The 16,428-nt window shown below is 37.0% G+C and overlaps 1 protein-coding gene across 1 annotated transcript in view; it reads right to left on the bottom strand.

The window, feature by feature from the left end:
• LOC145997125 (uncharacterized) overlaps positions 1–16,428 on the bottom strand; it is a 108,131-nt gene that overhangs the window by 34,798 nt on the left and 56,905 nt on the right. Inside the window, exon 4 of the mRNA XM_083133754.1 lies at positions 9,896–10,931. Within this exon, the coding sequence (XP_082989880.1) occupies positions 9,896–10,931 (1,036 nt within the window). The remainder of the gene's footprint in view (positions 1–9,895; positions 10,932–16,428) is intronic.

Raw genomic sequence — 16,428 nt, 5'->3', positions numbered from 1 at the left:
TTCGTCCAACCTTCGTCACCGATACATAATTGCCGCAACAGATTTTGGGACGCGGTATTTAATAGCCAAACCAGTTGCGGATTGTACGGCCAGTACAGCAGCTGAATTTGTGTATGAGGAAATAGTGTTACGCTTTGGGACGCCACATGAAATTTATACCGATCGTGGATCAGCATTCAAATCTAAGCTTTTTCAGGAACTTGGCAATAAATTGGGAATAACCATCAAGTTTTCGCCAGTAGGTTTATATAATTCTATAGGGCTTTCCGAACGTAACCATTCTTATATGAGTCAAGTATATCTTTTCCGCGGCGGGTCTGTTTATAAGACCAAGTGATTTGAAGTATACGGCGGACTCGAGAAGTTTTGAGCGGTTGAATTTCTTTTGTTTAAAGAAAAGTTGGAATTGAGAAAGTTTATCCTTATTGTGTTTAAAATTTGAATTTCACTCTTTTAATTCCCTGATGCTATATTTGTTACCAGCTGGAGTTTCAACGAAAGTCAGAAGTAGCATTTACTGAATTTTTTGTTTTACATTGCAGAATAATGAACCACGGCAAATTGCATTGGCCTATCATTTATTAGGAGGCCATTAGAGGCTTGCCAAAGCAACCTCTTAGGACACTAATAGCTTGCTTTGCGCAATGCAAATTTTATATATATATTTTTTAAGGGTTCACAACATCATAACTTTTTTAAATTTAAACAGAATTCAGAAAATGCTTGCAAGACTTACTTTTGTTTAATAATTTTAAATTTTGTAATTTTGAAGTGAAGTCTATTACTGACAATAAATTATTTCAGTTTATCAGAACACGTAATGGTATTTTAATATCAGGCTCAGGTCAATTTATTGTCATTCAGAATTTGAATAATAATTTGAACACCCACAGATCAATTCAGATTAACGAGGAGCAATCTATATTTTTTAATTATCAGGATTTTTCTCAGATGATTGTGGATCAACAAATTTTACATACCAGAATTTTAGCTTTTGAACAGGTAAAAATGAAGGAAGTTGAATTACCAGTTAATATTCCCAAGAATTTATCTGATTTTACTATTCCCCAATGGATTCCGCTTGAACTTGCCTTAAAGCAACTTAAACAATCTGTTAGTAAGGGCATTTCATTTCAGGAATTAGTTTTAAACCCTTTGCCCATGTCTATATTAGTTTTTATTGTTTGGAATTTATTGCTAACCGCAACACATGGGTATTATTTTTATAAGCACCGTCAACTTGCAAGACAGGTACATTCAGAGCAGCACAGTAATAATTTATAATTTAAGGCAACACATCAATCATGGACATTAATATTTTAATTATGGTTGTATATTTTATTTAAATTTTCCTTATTTATTTTCAAAGAGAAATGGCAGTTATTTAATCGTATTACATCTTGATGAGGCAATTTAATTTAATTTAATTTTAAGAAAAGGCAATGGAATGAGTTTGGTCTTGTGTGCATACCGTGAATTAAAAACACCTATCCTACGCAGTTTCCTTTCATTATTATAATATTCCTTTTATTTAACCTAACCTGTCTATACGGAACGACGTGGACGAGCAATACCTACACCAATCATGGGCATTTTTTATGGAGGACCTCCGCAGAAGCAGTCAACTACCATGCGGAGACTCGTCACCAACAATTTGAAGGAGGCCTGTAGACATTTTTTTACTACAAGAGGACTACATTTTTACCAGGGAAGACTGTTTTCAACCATGAATTTCCCAGTTCAGTGGATTACAGACTATCAACGACACCTAGTGAAGGAACCAGATAAAATTTCCCTCCACACCGTTTGCAGTTGGGACAACATTTTCCTTCATCTCCCAAGTTTTATGGGTAATTTATTACACCTTTGACATTGCCCCAAATTAAGTCATGAAGACAAGCAATACAAAGAAGAAAAGAAGCAGAGAAAACATATATCCCACAAGCAGCAGTTTTTGGTTACAACTATAATTACGGAGTTGTTGTTCAAATTGTGCTACAGTGGTTTCCACTGTACATACACATGCAAGCTCATACCATGTGTATTTATGTGGATTTTTACCATGCATTAGGGGAAAGAATACTTTTCCATAGCCCTTCTTCACATGTTCAGTTCCGTACCATGCATTATAGTTCACATCATACTACAAGGAGGCGACAAGCGCCAGTTGTGCCAATTAACCAGCGCTAGCAACAACTAGTGTATATTTTTTTAAGAAGGAATTTTCACAATGGATAACCAAACGAACCTGCAAGCAATAACAAAGCATAACTACAGCACTTTCGAACATTTCAGGAAGTATGCTTTAGTATGCCAATGTTTATTCCGAGCAGTTATTTTTGTTTCACCAACATGGAACATAGAAAGCGACACATTTGTATACAGGACATTTTCTGATATTTACAATTAGAGCAGACAGTTGGTGGACACTTGCAAGATATTTTTTTCTTTGTGCAGTTATACATCAGTATTTACAAGGCTATATAAATACAAAGCTATATATACTACAGTGTACATAATAACATAGTCAAGGAATCAAACGTTATATCTAGTTTTTTTGCCTGCAACAGTTTTATTATTCAGTGTAAATAATTATGTGCATCGAATATTTTATAATCATACATAGGAATAAGCAAGATAGCCATTGACAGTTCATATATTTGAAGAAGCTTATTTCGCTAGCAACGAAGGGAAGATTTGATATAAACAGTGCATACCAATATTTTCCTTTTGTTTGGTCATAAGTGAAGTGGCTATACATTCAGCAAAACGTATTACATTTTGGTGTACCCAGGGTTTTCTACATGCCGAAACAATGAGATGTGTATATTGTGATAATGTTAGAGCGAACACTTGTCTACCCTTCGAATTCAATGCTACGTATTACGTCTATTTCTTAATATATGTTTTACATGCTTATTTACGATTTTACTTCCATATGTGACAATCCGCGCTTTCGTGTACTTACTTATAAACTTTGTTTCATTATTAAAACGTATTTGAAGGGTCCACATCGGGCTCAAATCCACAGAAGCATTGTGAACTATGGTTTTCCTTGCGAAAACACATCGGCTATTTGCCTGGCGATGGACAACAGACTAACGACCAAGCGCTCGCGACCCGTAGGAATAAGCAATTCTACATCAAAACACTTACGTACGCACAATTGTGTTACATCACAAGTTATATCATTTAATGACATGAACTTTTGTAATTACTAGTCATATAATGATACATAATATTGTTTTTATATCATATCGACGTGCGTACTTGTTATTATCGATTGCTATGTTTTAGTTAATGGAATATATTTATTTTTTTCTTTTTGGGGTTAGAAAACAAGAGAAAGCTATATTTTGTTGTTTTTATATTTTGTGTTTTTTTTTTCTAAGAAAATATATGGAATTGGCGAACCTGGGTCATGTCAAGCTTTGCGATTTGACTTTTAAATTTTCAACATGGAAAATTTTCTCCACGGAGGTAGAACGTATCAATCCCTAAGATTATATGTTTATTTTATAAAGTCTCTCTGAATGCTTCACGTTGACCAGGGCATTCACTTGTTTTTCTCAGTTGTCTCAGCCTCTGAGGCATGTAAACAATGCACAGTGTTGTGCTATGCAAACCTCCTGAGCATTCAGGAAACCGGTAGTTTCTTCAGCCTATAGAGTCAGCGGTTTGCATAGTGGCAATAAAAAAACACGATTCGGCATGGAGGAAGAGCTCGATGGCCCAGTGATATAGAGGGGAGACAAGCTGAGAGGGGACTGACTTTTGGATTGGAGTTGAGAAGGGAGAAGTGGTTAGGAGAGCAGGAGGGCAGAAGTGAGACGATGCTCTGGTCGACAAATCGAGAAGCCAACAGAGGACTTCGTATAGTTTATTCAGCCTAATTCATCAGATACACAGGTAATTATCTTAACACCCAGCCATGATTCAGGTTCAAAGGTTCACAAAACCCAACGAGTGACCATTGTCTTTTCTGCAGTTTAGTTCCTTAGTTTTATTTGTACCTTTCGCATTGCCAAGCGTTAACTCGTCATGCCAATGACGAGTGCTCTCATCAGAGGATGAATGATGAGTAACTTACATCACCCATTGATTAATTGGTTAACATTCTAGGTACTCGTAAGATCCCACGAACTTTACGGTTCGTAATAATAATTTATAATTTAAAACAACACATCAATTATAAACATTAATATTTTAACTACAATTGTATATTTTATTTAAATTTTCCTTATTTATTTTCAAAAAATTATAGCAATTATTTAATCAATTTATTTTAATCATATTTTATCTTAATAAAACAATTTAATTTAATTTAAAAAATATAAATTTGGTCTTATATACATACCATAAATTAAAAGCACCTATCCTATACAATTTCCTTTCGTTATTATAATTTTCCTTTTATTTAACCTAACCTGTCTATACAAAACAACATAGACAAACAATGCCTATACCAATTATAGGCATTTTTTATAAAAAACCTCCGCAAAAAGTCAACTACCATACAAAAACTCATCACCAACAATTTAAAAAAAACATACAAACATTTTTTACTACAAAAAACTATATTTTTACCAAAAAAACTATATTCAACCATAAATTTCCCAAAGGTAAAAAAAAGGTAAAGTGTTCCCCTGTGCATAGCACCACGCCATGAAGGCGTGTAGGGGGTGTGGGGGTAACGCCCCACACTTTCTTGATCCGGTCGTGTGTGGGGGTGATGTGATCAGCATCACGCCCCTGACCGCCTTTACCCCCCAGGGTTTCCCCCAGGTACCCATGTTATTCGACGCTGGGTAGGCGCCGGGGCCGCTTCCACCGTTAGAAAATTTCCCAATCCAATAAATTACAAACTATCAACAACACCTAATAAAAAAACAAATAACATTTCCCTCCACACCGTTTGCAATTAAAACAACATTTTTCCCCATCCCCCAAATTCTACAAATAATTTATTACACCTTATTACATTGCCCCAAACTAAATCAAAAAACAAATAAAAAAAACATATATCCCACAAACAACAGTTTTTGATTACAACAATAATTACAAAATTGTTGTTTAAATTGGGCTACAATATTTTCCCACACATACACATACAAACTCATACCATATATATTTATATAAATATTTAACATACATTATAAAAAAATATTTTTCCATAGTCCTTCGTCACATATTCAATTCCATACCATACATACTAGCCAATTTTAACATACATTATAATTCACATCATACTACAATAAAACAACAAACACCAATTGTGCCAATTAACCAGCGCTAGCAACAACTAATATATATTTTTTTTTAAAAAAAATTTCACAATAAATAACCAAACAAACATACAAACAGTAGCAAAACATTCCTACAACACTTTCAAACATCTCAAAAAATATACTTTAATATACCAATATTTATTCCAAACAATCATTTTTATTTCACCAACATAAAACATAATAAACAACACATTTACACCAAACATTTTTCTAATATTTACAATCAAAACAAACAATTGGTAAACACTTGCAAAATATTTTTTTTCTTTATACAATTATACATCAATATTTACAAAACTATATATACACTACAATTTACATAATAACAATCAAAAATCAAACATTATATCTAATTTTTTTTGCCTGCAACAATTATTCGCGCCCTCTTCTCAATTAGCGGGAGAAGAGGGGGCAAACTCGATTGTTTATGGGTTTTTCCATTGAAATTCGGGGTTCCCCCAAACCCCCTTCCTCAGTTCGGCGTTCTAAATTGTACACGGTTGCATGCTCTGGTGTTTTAAGCTGCAAAACAAAACTGATCCAAAGTAGATTGCTCGCATAGTGCCCGAGTTATAACAATTTTCCTCCAAAGTGTGTTGGAATTTAAAATTCCCGCAGAGAAGCCCAGGCGAGAGAAATTTCTCTCTCATCCTGCCATCCTGGTTTCTGGCGCCGTGGTTGTGTTGCGCATAAAAGGGGCCTAAAAGTTGAGTCCGAAACTTACTAACGAGATTTCCTGTTCCCGTGCAGAGTTCCACAACGATATCTTTAAATAAATAAAGAAGTTAAAGGAAAAGAAAAAAAGACAAAAAAAATGAAGACGAAATTCCCTGACTTTTTTTGACACCTCAAATTCCCTGACTTTTTCCAGTTTTCCAGGTCTGTCGCCACCCTGTGATTGTATAGAGCACAATGCAACTACTCTTAATGCATTCCATTTATCCAGGATATCATGACAAATCTAAACGTCTATTATTTCTCACAAGGATCAGGAGCACAGTGTATTCGAAATCATTTTTGGAACTTGAAACATGACGACGACTTTGGTGTGGATTCTGAGTTGGATTTTTTTTGTCACTAGTAATGCCAAGGGCCACTGTGATGGGACTGGTAGAATGGTGAAGAGAAAGTAGCAAAGGCAAGTTTGCAGAGGGCAACAGATGATCGTATTCTTACCCTACAAGATATGTATGGGGGTATGGCTTAGGAAATATTAAAGTCATAAACTTTGCAATGGTAAGAAATCACGAAATGAAGAGAGTACAAGAGTATTGCAATGATCGCTTGAATAAATCCAGGAGATTCAATGAAGCAAGACACCATCATTGATACATCCTCAGACTCAACTAATCTTCTGATATATAGATAGTCATGATTTCATGTTAACTATATATAGTTCGAATTGATGGATCACATGTACTGATCAGTGCAATAACTCAATGACTGCATACTTTGTGTATATTATCATAGATATATGTGAGTGGGTAAGATAATTGATATGGGGCCTCCCCGATGGTGCAGTGATAGCGTTGCTGCCTGGTAATCAAGGGGTCCCAGGTTCCATACCTGGTGGAGGCACAAGTGGTTCGGATCCCACTTTAAACTGTAGGTCCAGTCCCGATTAGCCTTACTGTGCATAAATTGGACTTAAAACACCAAGTAAACAAAGATAATTGATACGTGAAATGACAACAGTGATTTCAAACCAGCTGGACCATCACCTAGTTTTACTTTGGAAACAAGTGGCTTTTAGGTGGAGTGTAAGAATATCCTTGGTGTTCGCAATTGCCACTTGAAGAACATATTATCATACTTAAAGAAATGGTCTAAAAGGGAGACAAGTTGCAGTACAAAGGCTTCTATTAAGCACATATTATGTTCTATGAAAATATTGTATTCAATTTCTTTTTTAGCATAATTATATCTCAACCAAAGCAAATTTTAAGTATGGTAATTGAAGTAATTTTTAAAGCAAAACCCTCTGGCAGGCAGGACGAAAGTACAAAATATGATAAATAAAATATAAATGAAACTTTTTTAGTGGTATAAAATAATTACTTTGAAGATAAGACACATTTAAGCCATTACCACTTTTATTTTAGCATTGCCATTTTTACAACTTTTCAAGAGCATGTAAAATGTTCATAAGTGTGAACCTCAAAAGGGAACTCTCAGGTTTTACTAAGTATAAATAGGAGTGTCCATGATCAAACTATAATTTTTGGCAGTTCCCCATTTTGAGATATTTGACCTTTAACTTACAAAGTTTATAATAACTCCCACCCAGGTAGCACACAACCTTGTGGCAAGCTTGCGATTACTTTGTTATAGCTTGGCAAAGCAAGCTTGATATGGCAAGCTGGATGCAAGCTTGAAGTATGTGGTACTTGCCATGGCAAGCTTGCTTCATGCATCCAGTAAGCTGGCTGTGCTATCTGGGCAATTTAGAAGTGAAAAATGACTATGGTGAGTTTTGAACCTTCGCTCAATTTCATCACTTATCAAAACCGTTCCAGTCATAGCTCTTGTAAAAAGATTGTCAACCAGTGGTTTTCAGCCTTTTGAATTTTGCAGGACTTCAAAATCAGCAAATTTCCTCCCTTTCATGGCTAATTCCCTTGCCTGTAAAATTATAGTTATTTAAGTCTTATCTTTTATATATGTACACATTTTGAAAGGATAACACCTCTGATTTAAATCAACGAAAGCCGGAACTTCTTATTTTTAATAGAACCCACACAATCCATTTTTTCTAAACCTTACAAACTCTGATTTATGCTTGCCGTGGAGAAGAAAAAACAAACCTAAATCTAAAATTGTGGCAGATAGAAAGATAAAAACATTTCTAAGTTGGAAATAAGGGAAACAAAAATACCTGAGCAACCACTTTTCATAAAATTGGGTGATTTCACAATGGATGACCTATGCACGAATTCAGACGCACATTTTGAATGGATTCCCGAATGTTGTTTTCCTGACAGTTTCAATGGGATGTTTTGCCCCGAGTGGGGATCTGTACGTGCAGCTTAGACTGGAATTCCCAATACTATATGTCTTCACAGGATATTGAATGAATAATGTTGTTATTACATGGCAAGGACGAAACTAATACACCACCAAGAAAGCAAGTGTCTTCTTGGAACAGATCTCATTGCACGCTGGGCATTAATATGGACGAATTCAATGTTGAATTTTCTATTGAACTTTCAACTTTCCAAATTGAGTAAACTTCTTTTAGCACTGAACGAATTCATGTGGACGGATTCCCTCATGAACTCCTTGCATTGAGTGAATTTGTATGGAGAAATACCCTTGTGAATTCTCAAATGGTCTTTTCAAAGTCTCCATTTGTAGCAAATAGTTTTTGCATTGACCACATTCATATCGACGAATACCCTCGTGAGTTCTGATTTGGACTTACAAGTACCTACTTATAGTAAATAGTTTATTGACCAATGGCATTCGTATGGACGTACACCTTCGTCAATTCTCAAATGGACTGTTTCCATTTAAAATACATATCTTATTGCTTTTTGGGCATTCATGACTTTTCAATACTCCATGCAAAGTAAATCTCTTTTTGCAGTGAGGACATTCGTTTGGACCAATTTGCTTGTGACTTCTCATGTGGACTTTCAAGTTTTTACTTTGAGTAAATGTTTTTACACTGAGGGCATTCATATGGACGAATACCCTCGTGAATTCTCATGTGTATTGATTGAGTTTATTTTACTTCGCGTTTTGTGCCTCTTTGCTAAATTGCGAAGATGGGAATGAGTGATGAAGGGACATTTACAAACAACCAAACCCGGGTGGGATTCGAACCTGGGACCCTTTGCATCGCAGCACGATGTGCTAACCACTCTGCCACAAATTCTCACGTGTACTTTCAAGTTTCCCTTTTCAGTAAATGTCTCTTTGCACTGAGGGCAATCATATGGATGAATTCCTTCGTGAATTCTCATGTGGACTTTCAAGTTTCCTTTTCAGTAAATCTCCTATTGCAGTGAGGACATTCGTATGGACGAATATCATCGTGCCTTCTCAAATTAACTTCCAAGTATGTTCTAGCAGAAAATCTCTTATTGCTCCGAGGGCATCAGTATGGACGAATAACCTCGTAACTTCACACATGGGTGAATTCTCATGTAGACTTTCAACTTTCTACCTTGAGTAAATGTCTATTTGCACTGAAGGTATTCGTATGCGCGAATATTTTCATGACTTTTCAAATGCCTATTCGTTTCCTTTTTCACAAAATGTCTTATTGCACTGAGGATATTCATATGGACGAATACCCTTGTGAATTCTCATGTGGACTTTCAAATATTGACTTCTAGTAAATTTCTTATTGCACTGACGGCATTCATATGGACGAATACCCTCGTGAATTCTCAAATGAATTTTCATGCTTGCCTTATTAGAAGATGTCTTATGGCAGTGAGGACATTCATATGGAGAAATGGTTGAAATGGTGTTTTAAGTCCACTTTATGCACAGTAAGGCTAATCGGGACTGGACCTACAGTTTAAAGTGGGATCCGAACCACTTGTGCCTCCACCGGGTATCGAACCCGGGACCCCTTGATTACAAGGCAATGACGCTACCACTGCGCCATGGGGATTCATATGGAGAATACTCTCGTGAATTCTCATGGGGACTTTCAAGTTTCCACTTGTAGTAAATTTCTCATTGCACTGACGGCATCCATATGGACGAATAACCTCGTGAATTCTCATGTGGAATTTCAAGTTTCCACTTTGAGTAAATGTCTTCTTGCACTGAGGGCATTTGTAAGGACGAATACCCTCGTGAATTCTCAAATGGATTTTCAAGTGGTCACCTCGAGTAAACGTCTTTTTGCACTGATAACATTCATATGGACGAACACCCTCGTGAATTTTCATGTGGAATTTCAAGTGTCCACTTTGAGTAAATGTCTTCTTGCACTGAGGGCATTTGTAAGGACGAATACCCTCGTGAATTCTCAAATGGATTTTCAAGTGGTCACCTCGAGTAAACGTCTTTTTGCACTGATAACATTCATATGGACGAACACCCTCGTGAATTTTCATGTGGAATTTCAAATGTCCACTTTGAGTAAATGTCTTCTTGCACTGAGGGCATTTGTAAGGACGAATACCCTCGTGAATTCTCAAATGGATTTTCAAGTGGTCACCTCGAGTAAACGTCTTTTTGCACTGGTAACATTCATATGGACTAACACCCTCGTGAATTCTCGTGTGTTCTTTCAACTTTCCACTTCTAATAAATTTCTTATTGCACTGTCGCCATTCATATGGACTAATACTCTCGTGATTTGTCAAATGAATTTTCAAGCTTCCTCTATCAGAAAATATCTTATTGCAGCGAGGACATTTATATGGACGAATACCCTTGTGACTTTTCATATGGACTTTTAAAATTCCACTTTCAGTAAATTTCATCTTGCACTGAGAACATTCATATGGACCCTCGTGGGCCTTCAAGGGTGCATTTTGAGTAATTCTCTTATTCCACTGAGCGCATTTGTGTGCACGAATTTTATGACTTCGACCAACAATTTCTTCAGTAGATGTGATTCCTGGAGGTTTCCCACAAAATTTCGTCATGTCAGGTAACACTAAGTTTCTTTTGGTCTTGCTGGAATGAAATTTTCAATAAGCTGAATTTATTACACGAGAAGATCTTTGAAACAGAGGCTATACTTTACAGCTTATGAATGAACAAACGTGTGTAATTATTTCTATATATTGTTACATAAAACCATCTACACCTACAACTGTAACATTTCTTTCAATATATTTCTACGCCATGGCAATTTTCTCCTTACCATAACAATTTACAGAAGCTGTGTATTTCTGGGCCATCTACCTAATCTGAAATGATACCAGAAGTGGCATCACAGCAGTTTTAATCCTCCTTACACTTCACTCACTGCATTTCTCTACTTGCAGCATGCGAATAGTTCCAACTTCTTGGCCGTGAACGACCGATGAGCATTCTGACGCCTTGTGACTCTCCTGATGGGTGAGATGGCTGGGTCCCTTCAAATTCTTTGCAGCAGGAAAAATACTTACTCCATCTAGTGATTTTTCAGATCCTCTTTCCGGAGATTCAAATCTAGCACATTACCTGCTGGACATTCCCAAATTCCTTGGTGTTCCATTTGATTGCAATTACCAATATACTTTGTGTTGGTGTTAATATGGAAGTTATTTTGTATGCAGGAGGGAAATTTACGAGATACGTTAATTTTTTAGAAACAGAAATAACTTAAAAAGTGAAATAGGAAAAACTTCGGAATGTGTGTATGAAATAAGGTAATTTGAATAGTATGCACAGGTACGGTTCACCAATGGTTAGTGCTACTTGTAGAGTTAAAAAAATTCTGCTATAAATCAATTAATTATAAATTAATATTTATCTCACAGTGAAGTGAATTTCGGAAAAAAATTTCGAAGATTCAGTGATAGAGCTAACTATTTGATTCCAATTTATTGAACAACGTGTATTATAATAGAGTAAACAAATTAGCATGTTTATTATTAAGAAAATCATGTGAAACTTAACAATGTGGTTTGTTGTATAGCAGATTATCTTAAAGTTTTGTTATCAGATGTGTGCGAGATCCAGAAAATTCGGGACCGGGAATCGGGAAGAAAATTTCCAGTCCACATCTTGATTTCGGGAAATTACGTATTGACTTTTCTGGATTCTGAACATTCGGGGAAATATTCTAAATTTTCATTCTATTGATTGTTTGATTTGCTGTTTAAGTGCAGACCAAAAAAATTGTCCCGTACACCTCCAGTTATCACGTGCAAGACTTGTGAACATGGTCATTGTGGCGCTGGTGTAGTGTTAAAGAAAATGACAACTTTCACAAGTGCAGTAAAAGCAGGCAGTGTCTTACAGTTCACAGACCATTCACCCTTAAGCCTGAATCACACGGAACTGGATATCCAGTAGGAATGCTCTAGTTGACGCTGTACTGACTACCCATTTGCTAGTTTTCACCTCACACAGTACTTGTTACACCGTACTTGTCTGTAGTCTTTCGTTCCCATAATTGCGGCCGTGTGAGATGTAAACAACGTATCACTTCACACTTTTAAAGTACGATAACTATTCAACCAAGAGGAATATCGCTTCACATTAAATGGTTCTTGGTAGAGATTAATGGTACTGATCAAATACACACTTTACAATGTTTACTGTACACGTATGGAAGAATATTTTAGGTTTTCCAATTGTAAACACCGTGCACTCACCATAGATGGTGTAACTCGACGTGCCCTTCGAGCTGTATGTATTATACATTGTAATTTGAACAGCTAACCGAAATGATCCATGAAATGCTTTGGTGTAAAACTGTAAAGTACTATCTGTTATAAGATTTTTAAAAGCATTTACGTAGCATTTATGCTTTCATCGAAAGCCGGCTTAAAGGTGGACGTTGACCAGCAATTTGAAGAATTTTGTAGGAAAATTACTGCTTTGGTGCTTTTATTAAAAAAGGAAAAGTATGAACTAGAGATTGGCTCAAAAATAAATATGTAATCAATGCATACCGAACAAGCTTTTTAACTCGGATTTGCATTATTCATACATGAGATTCGCATGATTCATTCACACACACAAGAAAAAAGTGTCAAACATTTATTGATACACTTGTAATAATAAGGATTTTCATTTTCAGCTAATCATATTTGTCATGTACATATCTCATCGCTTTGCATAAACACCTAAATATTAATGAACTGAACATGAATGCACTGCACGTCATCTCTTTACTTTTTTTTTCATCGAGAAGCGGAGAAACTATAACATAAACTGCCAGCACTCGGAAAATCGCTTCTTTGTAAACTCACAGATTATCTTCACATGGCCAAACTTTGCTCTGATTGGCTGTTCCACAGAATCCAGTCGACGAAAGCTAGTAGCAATTACTATGTCCTATTCCTTCAAAGAAGTCAGCCAGGTGGCCATGATTTCTACCTAGAAAGCCAGTTCAGCGCCAACTAGGACATTCCTACTAGAAATTCAGTTCTGTGTGATAGGGGCTTTAGACTTCTGCATTTGGGGCTTTCTGATAAAGTTTATCCGGGCTTTCCAGATTTCACTAGCGTGCATCAGACTGGTGCACCAAAAATGACGTCAAATTCAGTGAAATTAGGAAAGCTTCATACTGAAACAAATTAAAGTTAGATTCAGAATGCGCATGCATATCTGCGTTTATCAGGAAAAAATCACCATCAGTGACTAAATCACAGAAGATATTTCATGAATATTATATATTTACACTTAACGACATCTTATTTTACATGCGCAGTACGAATTCAAGTGGTATTCTTTTGTAAAGATATTGAATTTTGCAAATGGATGCTTTCCTGCATGTTGAAGCAGAAGATGGATGCATGTTATGATGCATCGGCATACTTTATTTCACTTTGTGTGCAAGTGAAGGAGCAGTAGTATTTAAAATGTCGAGTTTATGCCTGCATCCAGTTTATTCACCCTCCATGCAACAAAATCGACGTGTCATTCTGTACTATTGCCTACAGGATGCATATCACAAATCAAAACAAGCTTCAGTACAGATGACGCCATTTTGATTCACCACCCGCACCACCTCTTGAGACTGGTATAAATTGATGGCGTCATGGTTTAACCTGGTGAAAGCATTGGAGCGCCCCGGTGAAATACCGAAAGGCGAAGCGTGCATCAGCGGTGCACCAGCCCGTCCACCGGTTAAATCTGGAAAGCATGGTATGTGTTAACTGTGTTGTATAATGTGCAACAGCTAAATGAGAGAATACGAAACGACATTGCTTTGGTGGATGACGACTTTCGGGAAAAGTGTGGCAACAAGTGCCACATTGAACATTTGTAGACATGCAGAAACTTGAAGTATTACTCATTGATAAACAACAAATACCATTGTTGTATTCCATATAGCTTAGTTGAAGAAATTCTTACATTTGTTTATTATGATACACCCTGTAAGATTCTTCGAGCACTATAGATGTCCTAGTTCAAACTTATCCTTTGACGAGATTGTAATCTTCCAGCGATCTAACCGTGAATCCACCCTCTGCACCTGTTATCAGGACTCCAGAATGGATGACACAACCGCAGTGGACTGGGGTTGCATCTTAAGTTATTGGCTTTGATTTATTTGTTTCTTACTTCACTTTTCTGCTCCTTTTGACTAATCGCGAAGATGAGAATGGGTGACAAGATAACAGTAGAGGTAAAGTACTGATCCTAGGTCAGTACAGATTTTGACATTTCAAAACATCACCTTTTACATCCAAACTGCTTCCAATTAACCTTGCAAGTGAACAGAGTCCAGGCGAAACCGAACTGTTACTGCTCAAACGGCGTCAATTCTCGACATGTCCCCTAAGAACAAGCTCTCAGCGGGTGTTGCCTCTTGTGTGCTTAGGAAACCTCACTACCCTACTGAAAAAATAAATGGGAATGCCACCCTCCGTAAGTAAATAGGTCCCGGGTTCGATCCCCGGCCGGTTCAAATCCGGGAACTTTTCTAACGTTGGAAGCGGCCCCAGCACCCACCCAGCGTCGAATGACATGGGTACCTGGGGAACACCCAGGGGGTAAAGGCAGTCAGGGGCGTGATGCTGATCACATCTAACCCCACTCACGACCGGATCAAGAAGGCATGGGGCGTTACCCTCACACTCCCTATAAGCCTTCATGGCATGGTGCTAAGCACAGGGGAGCACTTTTTTTACCCTCCGCAAGTAAAACATTACCTTTTTTAACCAATTTTCTAAAGGACGAAAAATTATGACTTTTAGTGATCGAATTGTGTTCATTGTTTTTTCTACCCCTTCCCCTTTAATACCCTGTCGATAATTCTGATGCTTTAGTGTAAAAAAAGTTAAGTGCTCCCTTGTGCTTTGCACAACGCCATGAAGGCATATAGGAGATGTGGAGTTAGGGCCAACTCTTTCTTGATCACGGCCGAAGGCCGCCTTCACCTCTCAGAGTATCCTCCAGGTACCCACTTTATACGATGCTGGGTGAACGCCGGAGCCTCTTGAACAGGTGGAGAAATCCAAGTTCTCCCCCGCCAGGGATTTTTTTTAAATACGACAGAATCTATCAGTTCTCGAATATTATTTCTATCGTGTATGTGGTATGTGGAGTCAGTGCAAGACAGTGGGTGATGAAATGATAAAGCTTCCGGCGTATTGTATGCGATCTGTTATAACATGGTGCAAAGTTGTTACAAACCCCTTCCCGAGTGTCTTGGTGGTTTTTGGTCAGAAGCGGTAAGAAGTTCAGTACATTTGACTATGTTAAGCATGTAATACTATTTCAGTTAAGTGCTCTTGTTCTTTAATTTATTTGCAAAAAACTAGTTAACCACTTTCATATACTTATGATTTAGGGTTGGTGTTTTGGTATAAATTCATGTTATGCACAGGCCAGCTAATTGGATCTGGATGTACAATTTAAACCACTTGTGCCTCAACCGGGGTATCGAATCTTTGATTACAAGATGATGACGTAATGACTTGGGATGACCCTGGCATGGTAGGTTCCCCACACTGTTGTGAGGGAAAATGGAGAGTTGCAAAATAAATAGTGTAACGTGGTCAAGTGAGTCTGCTGTAACAAATAAGGGGAAGAACTGTTGTGCTAACACCCCTTCCCCTGAAAATCTTAAATCGACAGCAGGTTGTGGAAGATGAGGCCAGCAGTCGACATGTTAGGCTAAATAATCACTTTCAGATTAACGCTATAAAAAATGTAAATGAAATTCACCTCCAAAAGGAATAAAATATCCCAGCTTTATTTCGATTAATCTAAGGTCTGAATCGAAGAAATTGTCAATTTACATCTCCAGCCTCTTGACTGTTTTGCTCAATTACCTTAACTAATTGACGATTTTATCGAGAACCAAATAGAACAAAATACGGCGGTGTGGATAAGATGTAAATTCACACATCATATCCAATTCTGGATATCCATTGGACATCTTAGGATATCCAGAACTGGACATCTTAACTTGACAAATTCTTGATATCTAATACACAGCCTAAACGTGTGTAGAACTGGTTGTAAGAAACATTGTCCAATTCCGAATATCCAATACGTGGCCAGA

Source organism: Lepisma saccharinum, chromosome 13 (assembly GCF_977018435.1).
Source record: "Lepisma saccharinum chromosome 13, izLepSacc3.1, whole genome shotgun sequence".
In the NCBI taxonomy this organism is placed as follows: domain Eukaryota; kingdom Metazoa; phylum Arthropoda; class Insecta; order Zygentoma; family Lepismatidae; genus Lepisma; species Lepisma saccharinum.
This window is presented reverse-complemented; position numbering and strand designations above follow the sequence as displayed.